The following is a 14794-nucleotide window of genomic DNA, read 5'->3' on the forward strand; positions in this document are numbered from 1 at the left end:
GCAAACGCGCACAAACACACACACACACACACACACACACACACGCACGCACGCACACACACACACACACATACACACACAAATACATGTATATAGTACCATAGTTTTCCACTCAATCGATGTTGTCCTTCATTCCTAAAGAACAAATTTGCAAAATAAGATCAGTTTGTTATCGTATCGGACTCTTACTTGGAATTAATTGAAACGAGGTGGCACTAAAAAAGCTAAGGTTCGTGGTCCCAAAGGCAATATATTGTTTACTGTTTATGTCTTTGCTACCTTTATCTAAGAACTTTGAGCAAAATGAAGAATTAATGGACTTATGAGGATATCAACCAACATTTTGTTAAGTAACCAACAAAGAACTATTCTGAAGTATGAACCCGAGCAGTAAATGTTGATACCTTTCATTGGGCGATATCAATCCGAAGGATAAAGCTGATTTACCCTCCAAATAGTCCACTTCTACACGCAGTTTAGATGACCAACAAAGAGAACTTTTGGTGATAATTTCGCCATACGGAGGCCAGCAATCTCCTTGTATCCGAACGGTAGAGGAGTTATCAGAAACGATCTTTGAGCCACGGATTAACTCCAGCGTTCGACAGGATGAAGTTTCAGAGTCGACTACAAAGTAAATTAGATAAAAATGTAATTTCCATAAGCAGCCTCTTCTATAATATTTTGATTTCAATGAAACCAGTCATAGTGCTTAACGACAAAATGTTCAAGCTGAGAACGACCGTCTAAAACTCACAGCCAATGTGCGAAATCGTTCATCGTATCTAATAACTGACGAAAAGTTACCTTCATATTTCTGAAATAGGGTGCTGTGCCTGTAAGTAAAAGAATTATTTGGCAAAAAAAATCGAAGAAAGAAAATCACCTGGAAGACTTCCCAGTGAGCGAAGCGTAGCTTGCCAACGATTCAGTAGAAACAAACTACACCATCCCCTCCTCCCTACCCGTTAAAAACGAAATAGTCTGTGCCCCGTTCTGTTCTTACAGGTTTTATGTTTCGGCAGCTTGCCAATTTTGTTATTGTTGTTGTTGTTTTTTTTTTTTTCGGTGTCTAAGTGCTCATTTCCTGCTTACTAGCTATAGAGGCTGATTACGTCATAATTACGAAATTACGCACCAAGTGATTTAAGCAAACTCACCTGGTCGCTTATAGTATCATTTCCTACGATTCAATTAATTGTATTTGTTTCCCCGTCTGCATTATTCAACACAATAATTTGACCTGGGCTTGGCGCTTCTGAGAAAGCAGAAATTACGAAGGGAAAACCCCTACTTAAACAAAGCATAGCTTGTTCGTGCGTCATTCTGAAGCTTCCCAGATTCTCCATGCAAAACCTGACAAAAATTAAACTTTCCTTCGAAGCATTCATCTTAACGCCCTAATTTAATAGAACTTATAAGGAATGCATCGAAATCTCCAGAATAAATCTTGAGCATCAGCGAGATGAATTCCGATACGGCGTTGTTCGTAACACAAACACAAAGAGAAACAAAATGAAAGATAATGTATTTTCTTGTGAATTACACTTTCTTGTCTTTTGCTGTCCCCGCTTATGCTAAAAAATCGATGCAGAATACAGTTTGTTTGATTTCCGTGCATTTACATTTACGATTGCAAAAAGCAACCGAAAGTGAAAGTTCATACATCAAGTTCCGCCTAAAAAACTAAACTGCAACAATTTTTAACCAGCCAATTTCATCGTCCCTTTCTGTACCAGTTACAACTGAACTAACATTGGCTTCACGAGAACAAGCTCACCTTGCTCCATTGTTTTGCGTCCGTTGAGAAATCATTTTGTTTCCGCTGAAGCAATAACTTTGTCGGCCATCTTAGTACAAACAATGTGATCACGTGACAGTAAGAAGGATGTGTTACTGGTGAAGGGGGAAATATATCGGGGCGCACGCACAAGGCAGCTCGCGCGTGTCTACTCTCTCTAGTAACAAAATGTTCTGTTTGCGTTTGGGAATGTTCATAACACTGATAATAACATGAAAGACGACCGTGCACATCAACAGTATACACTATTCAAATTTGACGTGTCTACAATTCAAACCTACGAGGCAAATTTTTACACGGGGACAAAGTAGCTCACTAAAATGGCAAAGGCAGAACAAACGTTGGACAAAGACAAGTGCAATCTTTCACGTTTAAATTGGAACTAATTATCAGCTACATCCGTCTCCTGGTTTCAAATTTCATTTCATCAGTCCTTTTCATGCCTCGTGGCACATAGGGCCTTCACAGAGCTTTTCCACTCCTTTCGATTGGCTGCTGCTGTCCGCACCTCCTCCCACGACCTCCAACCTGCCTCTTGCCTTTCTTTCTCTACTGTACGTCTCCAAGTGGTTTTTGGTCTTCCCCTTCTCCTTTTACCTTCTGGCGCCCAGCTCATAGCAACATTGCAATCATTATTACGATCTTTCCTTAGAAAATGACCAATCATTTTCCATCTACGAGACATCACTTCCGCACTCAGTGGCTTCATGCCCCGCCCTTTCCAGTAGCTCTTTGGTGCTGACATGGTTTTACCATCGGATTCGGAGGATCCTTCGTAGGCACCTATTATGGGATACATTCACTGCTTTATCATCTCCTTTCTTCATCTTCCATGTCTCAGATCCACAGAGTAACACTGGCACTACTAGAGTTTTATACAGCCTCAGTTTTGTTTTCCTCAAGATATTCTTAGAGATCCAGATCTTCTTTAGTTTGTTAAAGGCACCTCTGGCTTTTGATAACTTGTTCTTCAAGTCCTTCGTACCACCACCCTCTCTACAAACTTTGGCCCCCAAGTACACGAACTCATCGACATCTTCAATATCCTGTCCATTGATTATGGAAAAATTTACCAAATTTTATTTTAGTTCCAGATTGAACGAAGGCATGGCAGCATTTGTATTCAGAGTACATTGCTAATTTCTAACAAAATAACAGTATAAACGACCCCATGACTAACAGTGAATCGCTTGGCTCAGTTCTCTCTCACAAGTACAGAAGTTTAGTCAAGGTATCCATAGGAGCAGGAATCTGAACAGACTTAACATTCCGCACTACCAGTCTAGTGACTTCCGTCAACATGTCAAGGAAGTGATGACGATGATGATATCCCCTGATCACTTCCACCAAAGCCTATTGTAATAATAATTGTAGACAAAAAAAATGAGGAGATATCACAACGGTCACTCAGATGGACGGGAGCTAGGTTGGCAAATCACGTTTTTAATAACATATCAGCCTAAGAATTTGGGGTTAAGGAGGTGCAATAAAATTGGAAAACTCGTGGAATACACAGGCTTAAAATGATCTCAGATCGAGTCAGCCTAATGTCATCAGTGCAGAAAAAGTTTTTTTCTTGTCGCCTCGTTTGTGTATCAAAGTTTCTCGTCGCTTAAAGCAATCAAGTTCTACTTGACGAAACAGTATTTACGATAATTTCAAGCTCTCGTAGCTCTTTGAACTGGAGCTGGTGTCTAACAATAGAAGGCCAGAACAAACTAACGAGGCATGAACCGGGCATAGCATTTGGGTTTAGGTCTTACACTTTCTTACCTGTATAAACCAAGTGCTACGTGCTGGATCTCGATATGATACGTAACCCGGCGCAGTGGCAAAGGACAAAACAAGGTCAGATTCCGGTGGAAACACACTCCTTGCGAGGGTGGAGTCAGGACTGAATGCGGTATGAAATAGCCGAGTGCTTGCCTCTGCATGAAACGTCGTTGCAACCACCTGTGAATTAATATCATTAGCAGATGAGGACATAGAACACGTATCAGTGTCAACTCGACATCCTCTGCAAGATTGGATGATAAATACTTTGGGCTTATGCCTAAGGGATGGACACTTTTTTCCTTGGTACTCGAACATCAAATTCTTCACGGTTGTCTCCCTTTCGTCGACACCCAGGATACAATCACGATCTCCCCCATGCGACATGACGATCAACACGAACGCGTTATACGCGCTGTGGTTTACAGCTCCAAATTCCTGCGCCACTTTTTCCAACTTGTGACTGGTCAAATCCCTTCTGATGACAACTTTAAAGGAGAGAGCCTTGAAGAGATGTTTAAGGTTTTGCTCGTCTTCTTCGGCTCCTGGTCGATTCAGATCCTGGTTTTTTAAACGTACGTTGTTCACGATGATACATAATCCGCGAGGACGCCGATTCATTTCATGACGATCTTTCTGAGTCATAGCTGAAAAAAGAAAGATATGAGCCATTTTGAACGAATTAGAATTTGCTACCTGAGAAGCCCATAGTCACTTCAAACCTAGAGCTCTTGTTTTAAATGGATTGATCTGCAGTCACCAGAAACGCGGAGCGTTTATCATGGTATCATTTAAACTATTTTTCTCCCGTTTCTCGGAAACGAAGCCTATTTACTCCCTTACTGCTACCAACAGATTAATTTAACGGGTTTTCAAACCAGTTTATCTGATTTAAGTACATACTAAGACAGTGGATAACGTCGAAGTTACGCTCTGATTGGCTGCTCAAACTTCGAATATCCTTCGCTAGTCTCTGAGCGTGGGATTTGCGCCCGAAAATATTCTTACCCTAGTAGGAACATACGAGTATATATAAATCATCTTCCTTTCAGTTTGCTATTGTTATGCCTTTTAATGTCGGGGGAACTAATTATCAAGCACACGACACCCGGCGAAAGGCACCAAGAGTCTCAAACTATCTTTTTCTCCTTTCTTTAATCAATCGGTTCTCCAGTACACAATTCTACCTACATTCAAGTTTACTTCATTCTGTGTAACTCTGGTTAAAGTCTGGTTAAAGTCACACTGACTCTCACTGAATATACTTCGGATTGACTCGTGCTATTAAACCGCTCATTTCAGCTACGGACTTTGTCTCTAAACTTCTGCACTATTTTCTCCCTACTCTCTACTTTCTGAGACTCTTTCTCTATTCTTTATTCTCTTCTCTGTGAGCTTTAAAGAACAAACACATATATTCACTAATGATAGACATGGGTGGGCATGACAGCTGGCTGACCCTGGAAGATTAAAATCTTTTGTTAGAACAATTTCGCGTAACCTTCGAAATAATTCGATCAACTGAATCAACTGCGTTAACCAAAACAAGAACGTTCGTGTGGGTCCAAATCAAGGATAGTAGACAGACTCAACAGGTCCTCTTATGGAAGATAGACGCGACTGTGATTTTCAAAACTGGTCGCAGTAGCTCAAGCCTGAATGACTTCGGAAAGAACTAAAGACTAAATCAAACTGAACTGACTGACTATAATCTCACTTATAATCGCGCTCTCTACTACGAGGATCGTACATCATACGTATAATCTCACTGTTTTAGTATATGCTAAAACAACTTTTCGCGGCTCGGTAAAAATAGTCGTTAATAAACCCCAGTAACAGAGTTATTAGAATCAAAAGCAACTTATGCTCTCGCCCAATAAATTAAAGTTCCGCTGGGAGTGGTGATGAAGATTCTCGTCAATTCAAGTATTAGACAAGGAACAGGTTCTAGTAACTGCCGCTTGAGGTAATTTCACGCCTGTGAATTTTAGACTGACAAATCAAGAATGTTAGAACCCATACCTGAAGTGATTGAGGCCGAAGTCGGTGCCAAACCTAGAAAACAATAAATTTAGGGACCAGTCAGTATTGTCGTCTGGAGGGGATGGGGAGGGGGGAAGGGGAGGGGGAGGGCTTTTTGATTTTGCTAATTGTAACATTTACCTGACACCCCTAAGGCTCCGTAATATTCTTGTTATCCTCCCCTCCCTCATTGGCAGTTAATTGGCAGTCAATTCTCTATATTCCCTCCTCTATCCTCTGTTGACGATAACTGATCCTCCTTCCGTTCGCACTGATAACCGTGGACCCCCCAAATTTTTCTCTGCTTCCCCTCCCCCCAGCGATAATTAAATAATGACTGCTGCCTTGAAATCATCAAATTCAAGAAAACTTACAACTTGAAAAACTGAAATAACCCTACCAATTTGAAAAGAAAATTCTGTAACGAAATCTTACCTAAATGAACTTTAGATCTGAGTGTATAGCTCCGATATGGCATTTGAGTGCCGGATCGGTCCTTTCGTCTGTCCACCATCTGTTTGTTCACTAAAGTTAAGATCTCGAGTAAGGGGTACAGATGACGATATCCTCTTACGATCTCGTCCAGCGTCTGTTAATGATAAAGTAGGTCTAATAAGTAAAAGCTATTATCTTTCCTAAATCAGTGAGCACTGAGGGGAAAAATTAAACTGACACTGCCGAGACTGGTTACACATCCCTAAACTGAACATCTTATTTTTGGTAAAGCGCTTTTCAATTGAGTTTCGTAAACCCAAAACCAAATTGATCTCAGCATAGTTAATAGAGGGGACCCTCTACTAACTATGATCTCAGCAATTAATCAGTACAAGGGAAGATTTTATGTGGAACAAATGAGAACTCAGAGGATAGTCAAGAATGCCGAATGCCGTTTAGAAAGTGGCACGAGTTTTCTTAGCTGACCCCATAACGAAATAACTCAAGATCAAACAGTCCAAGATTACTTTCGACGTTCAATTGAATATTGATTTAAAGAAATAGACCATTACTAAAAGCTGCAATCCTTTTTTCAGCGTTACGACACAGGGTGAGCACACAACAGTTGTCCCCAATAAGAGGTACACACAGTGAGCTGGTTCAGGCCTCTTATCACTTAAGAAAATGCTTTGATCTTAGCGAGCTTATCAGTTGCCTTCCTTCGAATAATTCTGATCTGGATTGAAAAATGACTCTGGAACTCCATTGTTCTCGTCTGCTGGAGAGGTGGACTTCACACAGAGAAGCAAAAAGTCGGCCTCTTCGGGATAACTGTCTTTATTAAAAACTAGATCATTGGATAATGCAATTCAAGACTTTTTATTGGCTTAGCCATTATGGTATATCAGCCAATATACCATAATCTACAAATATGGTAAGCGTACGTGTCACCTTAAAATTAAAAGGGAACTAAAAATTTAATAAAATTTTATAATTTAATTCAATGTTTTTAATAAAACAATTATTCCACTCGTGCTTGTTGGATATGAGATGATTATAGCCAACTCGGCGCTACGCGCCTCGTTGGCTATCTATCATCTCATATCCAACGCGCGCTCGTGGAATAATTGTTAATTAGCAATGAGAGAAGAGTAAGGTAACTTTTCGACGTCATTTTCTGCCGAGCTGCCATGGGCTTAGTCTGAACAAGGATCATTGATTATGAAGGATATCCCTGAATATCGGTGAATGAAAAATAACTTGGGTTTAGCCTGTAGAGAGGAACACCTTGTTGTCGTATACTCCATCATAACATGTTCGAGGCACGCGTTCCTACCATCAGCACAATATATTTCATTGCCCTGACCAGAAATAGTCATGACAACAACAGCAAATATGTCGAAGTGACTGTGATCTTTCTGAGCAAATTCTTGGGCTACTGCATACATCTCATCCCTCTTAAGACCTTTCCTGACGTCCACATGAAAGGACAAGTACTCGAATAGGTCGCTGAGCTTTTTCTCTTCCACCGTTAAATTTGGAACGTTGTTTATAAGAAGGCAAATCCCGCGTGGATTTAATAAGCACATCATGTACTTTTCGAGCTATAAAGTTTCTGTTGAAAAAGTATATATATTCACAGATGTCTTGAAAAGTACGAAGTCAACGGCAACTGGAACAAACCGGTGTAAAAACAAATATAGGTGGCCTTTCCTTTTTTTTTGGGTTTGGTTTAGTGAGATTTATTAAGCTATGATTCATTCTGAGTTATGAGATGAGTTTTCACAGGATGCGAAGCAATGCAATAAAAAGTGATATCACATGGCCACGCGCAATCAATCAAAGAAGGTGGGAAATAGGGTAATGGGGGATGTGTCGCTGGACGTGGTCGCGTTTTCACAACTGTATCGACTATACGAGACAATTTGCAGTTAAAATGTTATCATCGTATTGCCAAAAGTGACTATAAATCGGGAAAAATTAAGGGGGTTCTGAGAAGTCAGCGACACATACCAAGAACAAATTGACCCAAATATTCTCCCAAGCCGGGTAATCTAATGCATTTTATATTATGTCCTCGTATGCAAGAAACTTAACTTTGTATAGCTGAGTTGGCTACTCAGGAAATCGTCTTGAATTTCATTTCATAAATGTTCCAAGCATGTAGGCCTTAACATATGTATACCTGAACTTCGGGAAATTTGCTTCTCTCTGAGCCAAGGTAAAATTGTACAAAGCACTGAAAGAGCAGAGCGACCGTAATAAGAAAAATTTCCATAGCACTAAGATATACTTAGGGCCGTTTAAATGAAGATGGGGGATCCCAGGTGGGTAAGGTAACCCGCCTGTCCATATAATTTCTTAATTTATTTTCATCATGTTCACATGATGGGCGGAGTAACCCGCCCAAACGAGTTGCCTGGTCTGTCTGGTAGGGTAATCCGGTCAGCCGAGGCCGCGATTTGCCATATAAATGACTCACTAACTTGCCCAATGGTGTATAGCAACGAGTAACTATGTATAAGCTGTAGTTTATATGAGCAAACCTACGGCGATACAAGGCCATGAGTTTGGATAAAACTTCGAATTCATTGTAACGGATAGAGCAAATGAAAAAAACCTCTCGTGTTTGCTCATGACGTAAGAACCAATCCATCGGCCACTTTGTCTCTCGTGACTGATCAAGGAAATCCACAATTGGTACATGCGCATTGAATTCCGGAGTACTCATGACCGTATCTAATTTTTTACGCGGTCGGTCCCTACGACAAAAAGCCGCAACAACTAACGCAAGGCGCCAATGCTGAGGTCAATTGATGCGCAATGATTTGTAGATAAAAACCTGGAGCCAGACACATTAAATTAGTGGGGATTAGCGCGAGGAATAGGGAAAAAAAGCAAAAAATCGTGGCGGCCCAAGTGGGTGCAACAAGGTCGAGCTGTGAAGGGGTTGAAAGCAGCCCACGTTCAAGCTAGCTCAGGCCATAACATCATCATGATCGTAATCATCATTTTCATCCCCATAATAATAATGATAATAATAATAATAATAATAATAATAATAATAATAATAATAACAATAATAATTATGATACTGTCAATTAAGTAGTGGACTTTCCTCCAGCTGGCTCTTTTAGTCTAATGATTCCAGATCTAATTTGAATTTAGAATGTTGCTTTTTGTGGAGGGAGCAAGAACCAACAACATCCGGGAATCGAAAGCGGGCCACAGTGGAGGCGAGTACTCTCACCACTGAGCTATCCCCGCTCCCCCCCCCCCCCCGTACAATAACTTGAAGGTGTTATCTATCACCTTCATTCTTCTTTGAAACCGCTGTGACTCCAACCTTACTGCCATTTCCTTCTGAACTCAAGCGAAAATATCCATACCAAACCTCAGGGCGCGCCGTTGCCAAAACTGACCCATTCATCCTCTCCATTAATAGTGAAATAAACGCGGCCATTGTTTGATTTGCGATCAAACAGGAACTCGACGCAAAGGTTACTTCCACCCGTAATGTCTGTGTTATAAAAATGAGTTATTGGCTCGCTCCGACTGTAATTTGTTACGGAGTCAAATGGTTTGATGAAAATTTTTCTTGACTTACCGCTCCATGCACTGTAAAAGAAACATACCATCCCATAATAACGACTTCCTCGGAACACTATACAGTAATAGCAGACACATTGAGACACCATAACGGTTCTACAACTGAGGAAAAAAAAGATAACTTCCCTGGAGCTTACAGGTTTGTGATTAAATATATAGCGACTTGCCGTTAAGGAATCTGTGATCCGACTTGAACATTTAAATCAAAGGTAAAATAAAATCATTTAAAAAGATATTGACTCTCCAATTTGTACTTTTCAACAATCGACTCGTTTTTGGTAGGTTAGAGAGATGGTTTTAGCTTGATTCTTACGACGAACAGGCTTTTAAACTCAACTTGCTCTCGGGAACAGGGCTTAAACTGAGCTCTAAAGTGACGAAATGTCACGAATATTTTACAGTGTCAGCCATAAAGACAAGAGCTATGTATTGCGAGTCTTGCTCCTTAGACTTCAAGTTCACAACAACATGTCTTGATACGTGTCCCGCCTGGAGAGTCCAGGTTTGATCAAATCTGGGTTTGATTTTAGCTAAGCTATCGAAATACTCTATGCACGTATGGAGACTGCCAAAGCCCCTTCTAATGTACTCAGCTTCGGTAACATGGCAGTCACGCAAGTCACACACACACACACACACACACACACACACACACACACGCACGCACGCACGCACAGACACACACACATGTATATTACCATAATGTTCCACTCAGTCGATGTTGTCCTTCATTCCTAAAGAGCAAATTTGCAAAATAAGATCAGGTTATTATCTAGTTTGTTAATTATCAAAAGCTGTTTCACGGTGGGAACCCAGCAGTATCAGGCTATACGAAGATGTTCTAGCAGCAAGTGGTTCTATTTACAGAGTATAGAGGTAGATGAGAGCATGATATTTTATGAGCCGATATATAACAAAAGCTGTAGTGTTTTACTGTGGGTATAATAGAGTGGCACCATTTTCCTTGAAAAGAGATCATGATAAAGCGTTTTTCTATAACGTCGTCATGGCGGCCACACTGATGTGCAAAATGGTGAAATGACTGACTTCCATGTTGGCGTAACAGATACTCAAGCGGCGGCCGTATTGTTGTTACAATCGACCATTTGGTTTATCAAATCAATCCTGTGTCAGTGTTATGTTAGACTGTTGGGGTTAATTAGCTTAAGTCACTCGCACAAACGGAGGTACCAGGAGTCTAATCAGGAACTTTTATTTACTCTCTGAGTCTCAGTGTCTCTCTTAATTAGCCATAAATACATGCTCTTAAAAATCTTATCAGTAGGCATGTCTGGGTTAAAGGGACGACAACTGACCCTGGCAGAGAAAACATATCTTTAGAACTTTAACCCAAACAATTTCACAAGATCTTCAAAATGAAAAACAAAAACCGTTTTTGTATTAGTTGTCAACCAATACAAACCTCCCGTTGAGAGCTTTGAGCAAGGTCCAGGGCAAACCCAGACACGACTAGCGATGAGGATTAACCTACAAAAATGAAGCGCTACACATCACTCAAAAGGTAAAAATAAATGTGGGGTCCAGCAACGCATGACAAACCATAGCTCACAAGACTCAAGATAATCCAACAGGCCTAAACAATTCCCAACCACTTAGCCAGAACGTATATTCCTAATTTTTAGTATTTCCTAATCACTCCTAGTTTTAGTAGCTCATAACACTTCAATAAACACTTTCTCTCTTTCCGATTCGTAGTCCCGAAGGCAATCTATCGTTTCTGTCTTTGTTTTATTTTATCTAAGGAATGTATGCATAATGGCACGGATAACCCACCGAGAAATACTCTGAAGAATAAACACGTGAGGCAAATTTTGATACCTTTCATTGGGGGATATCAATCCGAAGTATAATGCTGATTTACCCTCGAAACAGTCCACTGCAACAGACAGTTTAGAAGACCTACAAAGAGAATTTTTGGTGACAATTTCACCAAACGGAGGCCAGCAATGTCCTTGTATCCGAACTGTGGAGGAATTTTCAGAAACGATCTTTGAACCACGGATTAGCTCCAGCGTTCGACAGGATGAGGTCTCAGAGACGGCTACCAGGTAAATGTGAAATAAAATGTAGTTTCCATAAGTAAGAAAATGTGCTTGATAAGGGTATGGGAGAAGCGACTGCCAGCAACGGCCGCAGTTCAAACCCTTTTGGCAAAACGACGCTTACTGCAAGAATAAACACGTGAGGCAAATTTTGATACCTTTCATTGGGGGATATCAATCCGAAGTATAATGCTGATTTACCCTCGAAACAGTCCACTGCAACAGACAGTTTAGAAGACCTACAAAGAGAATTTTTGGTGACAATTTCACCAAACGGAGGCCAGCAATGTCCTTGTATCCGAACTGTGGAGGAATTTTCAGAAACGATCTTTGAACCACGGATTAGCTCCAGCGTTCGACAGGATGAGGTTTCAGAGACGGCTACCAGGTAAATGTGAAATAAAATGTAGTTTCCATAAGTAAGAAAATGTGCTTGATAAGGGTATGGGAGAAGCGACTGCCAGCAACGGCCGCAGTTCAAACCCTTTTGGCAAAACGACGCTTACTGCATGGATCAGCTAAAGCAGTAAGCACCACTAGTAGGTACCGCAAGTTTCATGGAAAAAGTAAATTGGTTTTATCAACTAAGTTGATAATGTAAATTAGCCAACGTTAAGAGTTTAAAAGCTGACGTTTCGAGCGCTAGTCCTTCGCCATTCGCTCTGACGAAGGGCTGACGCTCGAAACGTCAGCTTTTTTAATTCTGTACAGTGGCCAATATACATTATCAACATAGTTGATAAAACCAAATTACCTTCTTACCCCCACCGACACTGCACCATAGTTTCCTTAAAAACCCCTTTATTAATAGAATAAGTACTCGAAAGGAAACAACAGTTATGTTTACAAGGAGGTGCCTGGTTACGTAAGTCTCGATATTACGAAAAGTCCCGTAGGTTCTTCGGGTCCGCCAATCTCTATGTCGTGAAATATGTTAAATCCCTGCAACTTGCCATGAAATCAGTTGCCACGCATTTGTTGACCTTCGGAACGGCCTGCCATGCCTGAATCCAAGCACAGCAAGATGAATTTTGTTTTGTTGAATTCCCTTACAACAAAACACAACAAAGCCGGAATACTTTCCATTTTAATTCTTTTAAGCGTTTTTTCACGAAGCTAAAGCTTTGTCAACGTGTATGTCGCTTATGCCAGTTCGACAAGAGTGAAGCAAATTTATCTACACCAAACTTTTAGCAACCTTTGAAAATCAGTGAGAAGCCTTCTAATGCTCACATATAAAGCGCGACTCAAATAGCTGTATGAATTAAGTATAAAAGCAATGTAGAAACAGGTACGCCAACTATAATATTATGCTTACCATCAAATGCCACAATAATTCGTCAAAAAGACGCAAGTTGATGACTAAGGCAGTTTATTTGATTTGAGTGCTGGTGCGACAATCAAGTACGATGGTAATAAGCAAAAGCTGAAAGTGAAAGAGGAGAATTTTTTACGGTTAACTTTCTTTACGACAGATATAACACTGAGGCTACAAAATTGCGCGCCAAATGACTTCAAAAATTCACTACGTCAGTCGCGTTCAATTACATAACTTCTTACGATATAATCGATTTTATATCTACCTGCATGGCAATCCGAAAGCAATGTTCAACACAATAATATACAGGAAAATTTGATTCGGGCTTTGCGCTTCTGAGAAAACGTAGACGACGAAGGGGAAACCCCAACTTAGAAAGCCACAAAAAGTTAATGCAAAAAAGTAGGAAACATAGTTCCCGGTGTTGTGGTCTTGCCTTAAACTTAGGGGCATATGTAAACACGCCCTTCAAAAATTGACTTCATTCAATCTATTCTGGCCAAATTCCCCCAGCAAAATGTTGTAAAGCACAATGAGCTTCATTATATGGCGCTTTTGAGATCCTTCAATGTTATTATTACCATTTTCATTGCACAAGGGGCAAAGTGTACCAAAGGTCTTCAACTGAGACACGAGATATTGAATGACTTGTGCTTGTTTGTGGTTTCACTCAATCTCCGCGCAAAATTTGATAAAAATTATCATCTTCTTCGAATCATTCATCTTCACGCCCTTATTTAACAGAACGGATACGGAGTGCTTCACATTCTCCAATATATTAAATCATGAGCATTGGCGAGATGAATACCGATACAGAAGGATCGAAATTTTCCATTGCGTCACACAAACACAAAAGAAGAACAAATTGAAATACAAATGTATGGTCTTGGGAATTATACTTTCTAGCACATTTCGTCCAAGCTTACGGAAAATTTCCGCTACGTAAAATATAATGTAGTGTCTTACACGTACGGTTTGAATAAACAACTGAAAGTGAAATTTGCGTCAAGTTCCGCAGACTAAATTACGTTATTCTCAACCAGCCAGTTTTGTCTTCCCTGTCTGTACTTGATACAACTGGACTAACACTGGCTTCACGATAACAAGCTCAAATTGCTCAATTGTTTTGCATCCGTGGACAAATCATGTTACTTCCGCTCAGGGTTATTGTCAACAAATAGGGTGCCCTCCGGTAAAATCGTCCTACGCGCGCTACTTTAAAAGAAACCATGGAAAACTATATCTCAATGTAAAGCTTATGAAGTAAAGATTCTGAAAATAACAAAAGTTTTGAGTTTTCGTTTTGGTAGGCACACACAAGCCTTTAAAGATAAAACTAACGGTGTTTGTTTAACTGAACTACCAATCTTTACGTTACTGCAGAGATCTTAGGCTAAAAAACGTTGTGAGGCTTTTACGATATTTCTTTTGGTTCCCATGAAAATCTATTTTGAAGTTGAAGAATACAAAATACTTCAGTGGTTGTCACGCGCACGAAAAAGAAGGCACACGAAAAAGACTTCAAATTTAGTTAAAGCCTCACTCCGTTTGGGGATCAATATCTGAGAATATTCTGGCCAAGTTTCCTCAAAATCCGACTAAAATACCTACCTTATTTATACGTTTTCGGCCTCCGAAGAAATTCGCAGTTTTCGCACACATTAAACAAAGAACAAAAGATGTCTCACCGACGGAGAATGGTCTCGCACGTGCTACTTACATTCACACTTGCTGCGAGGCTCGTGATTCATTTGTTAGCGAAGAGGGTAGAAA

The 14794-nt window shown here is 40.3% G+C and overlaps 2 protein-coding genes and 1 long non-coding RNA gene across 4 annotated transcripts in view; all 3 read right to left on the reverse strand.

The window, feature by feature from the left end:
* LOC111332535 (uncharacterized) overlaps positions 1–2160 on the reverse strand; it is an 11929-nt gene extending 9769 nt beyond the window's left edge. The window contains exons 1-3 of the mRNA XM_088740336.1: positions 1781–2160; positions 405–627; positions 100–135 (exon numbers count right to left, since the gene is read on the reverse strand). Coding sequence (XP_088596462.1) covers positions 100–135; positions 405–627; positions 1781–1790 — 269 coding nt within the window. The 5' untranslated portion in view covers positions 1791–2160. The remainder of the gene's footprint in view (positions 1–99; positions 136–404; positions 628–1780) is intronic.
* LOC148718563 (caspase-3-like) lies at positions 1512–6661 on the reverse strand. The gene is made up of 4 exons (XM_088740340.1): positions 6032–6661; positions 5597–5629; positions 3575–4221; positions 1512–3154 (listed from the first exon to the last, which is right to left on the reverse strand). The coding sequence occupies exons 1-4, from the start codon at positions 6108–6110 to the stop codon at positions 3008–3010; spliced, it is 906 nt and encodes a 301-aa protein (XP_088596466.1). The 5' UTR covers positions 6111–6661; the 3' UTR covers positions 1512–3007.
* A 394-nt stretch (positions 6662–7055) lies between these two features.
* LOC148718564 (uncharacterized) lies at positions 7056–14790 on the reverse strand. Of its 2 annotated transcripts, XR_015993756.1 has the most exons (7): positions 14633–14790; positions 13022–13129; positions 11480–11702; positions 10339–10374; positions 9344–9649; positions 8217–8270; positions 7056–7646 (listed from the first exon to the last, which is right to left on the reverse strand). It is a non-coding gene; the product is annotated as an uncharacterized LOC148718564 (long non-coding RNA). The 2 variants fall into 2 exon arrangements; XR_015993757.1 differs by lacking the exons at positions 8217–8270; positions 11480–11702; positions 13022–13129; positions 14633–14790 and having other exon boundaries at positions 10339–11464.
* Between the last annotated feature and the right edge of the window lie 4 nt (positions 14791–14794).

This window comes from Stylophora pistillata, chromosome 12, assembly GCF_964205215.1.
Source record: "Stylophora pistillata chromosome 12, jaStyPist1.2, whole genome shotgun sequence".
Classification (NCBI taxonomy): domain Eukaryota; kingdom Metazoa; phylum Cnidaria; class Anthozoa; order Scleractinia; family Pocilloporidae; genus Stylophora; species Stylophora pistillata.

Coding starts and splice junctions, on each gene's coding strand:
- LOC148718563 (XM_088740340.1), bottom strand. CDS start 6,110: ATGGTGGACAGACGAAAGGACCGATCCGGCACTCAAATGCCATATCGG. Junction 5,630..6,031: donor CAGATCTAAAGTTCATTTAG/GTAAGATTTCGT, acceptor ATTGTTTTCTAG/GTTTGGCACCGACTTCGGCC. Junction 3,155..3,574: donor GTAGCACTTGGTTTATACAG/GTAAGAAAGTGT, acceptor TTATTACAATAG/GCTTTGGTGGAAGTGATCAG.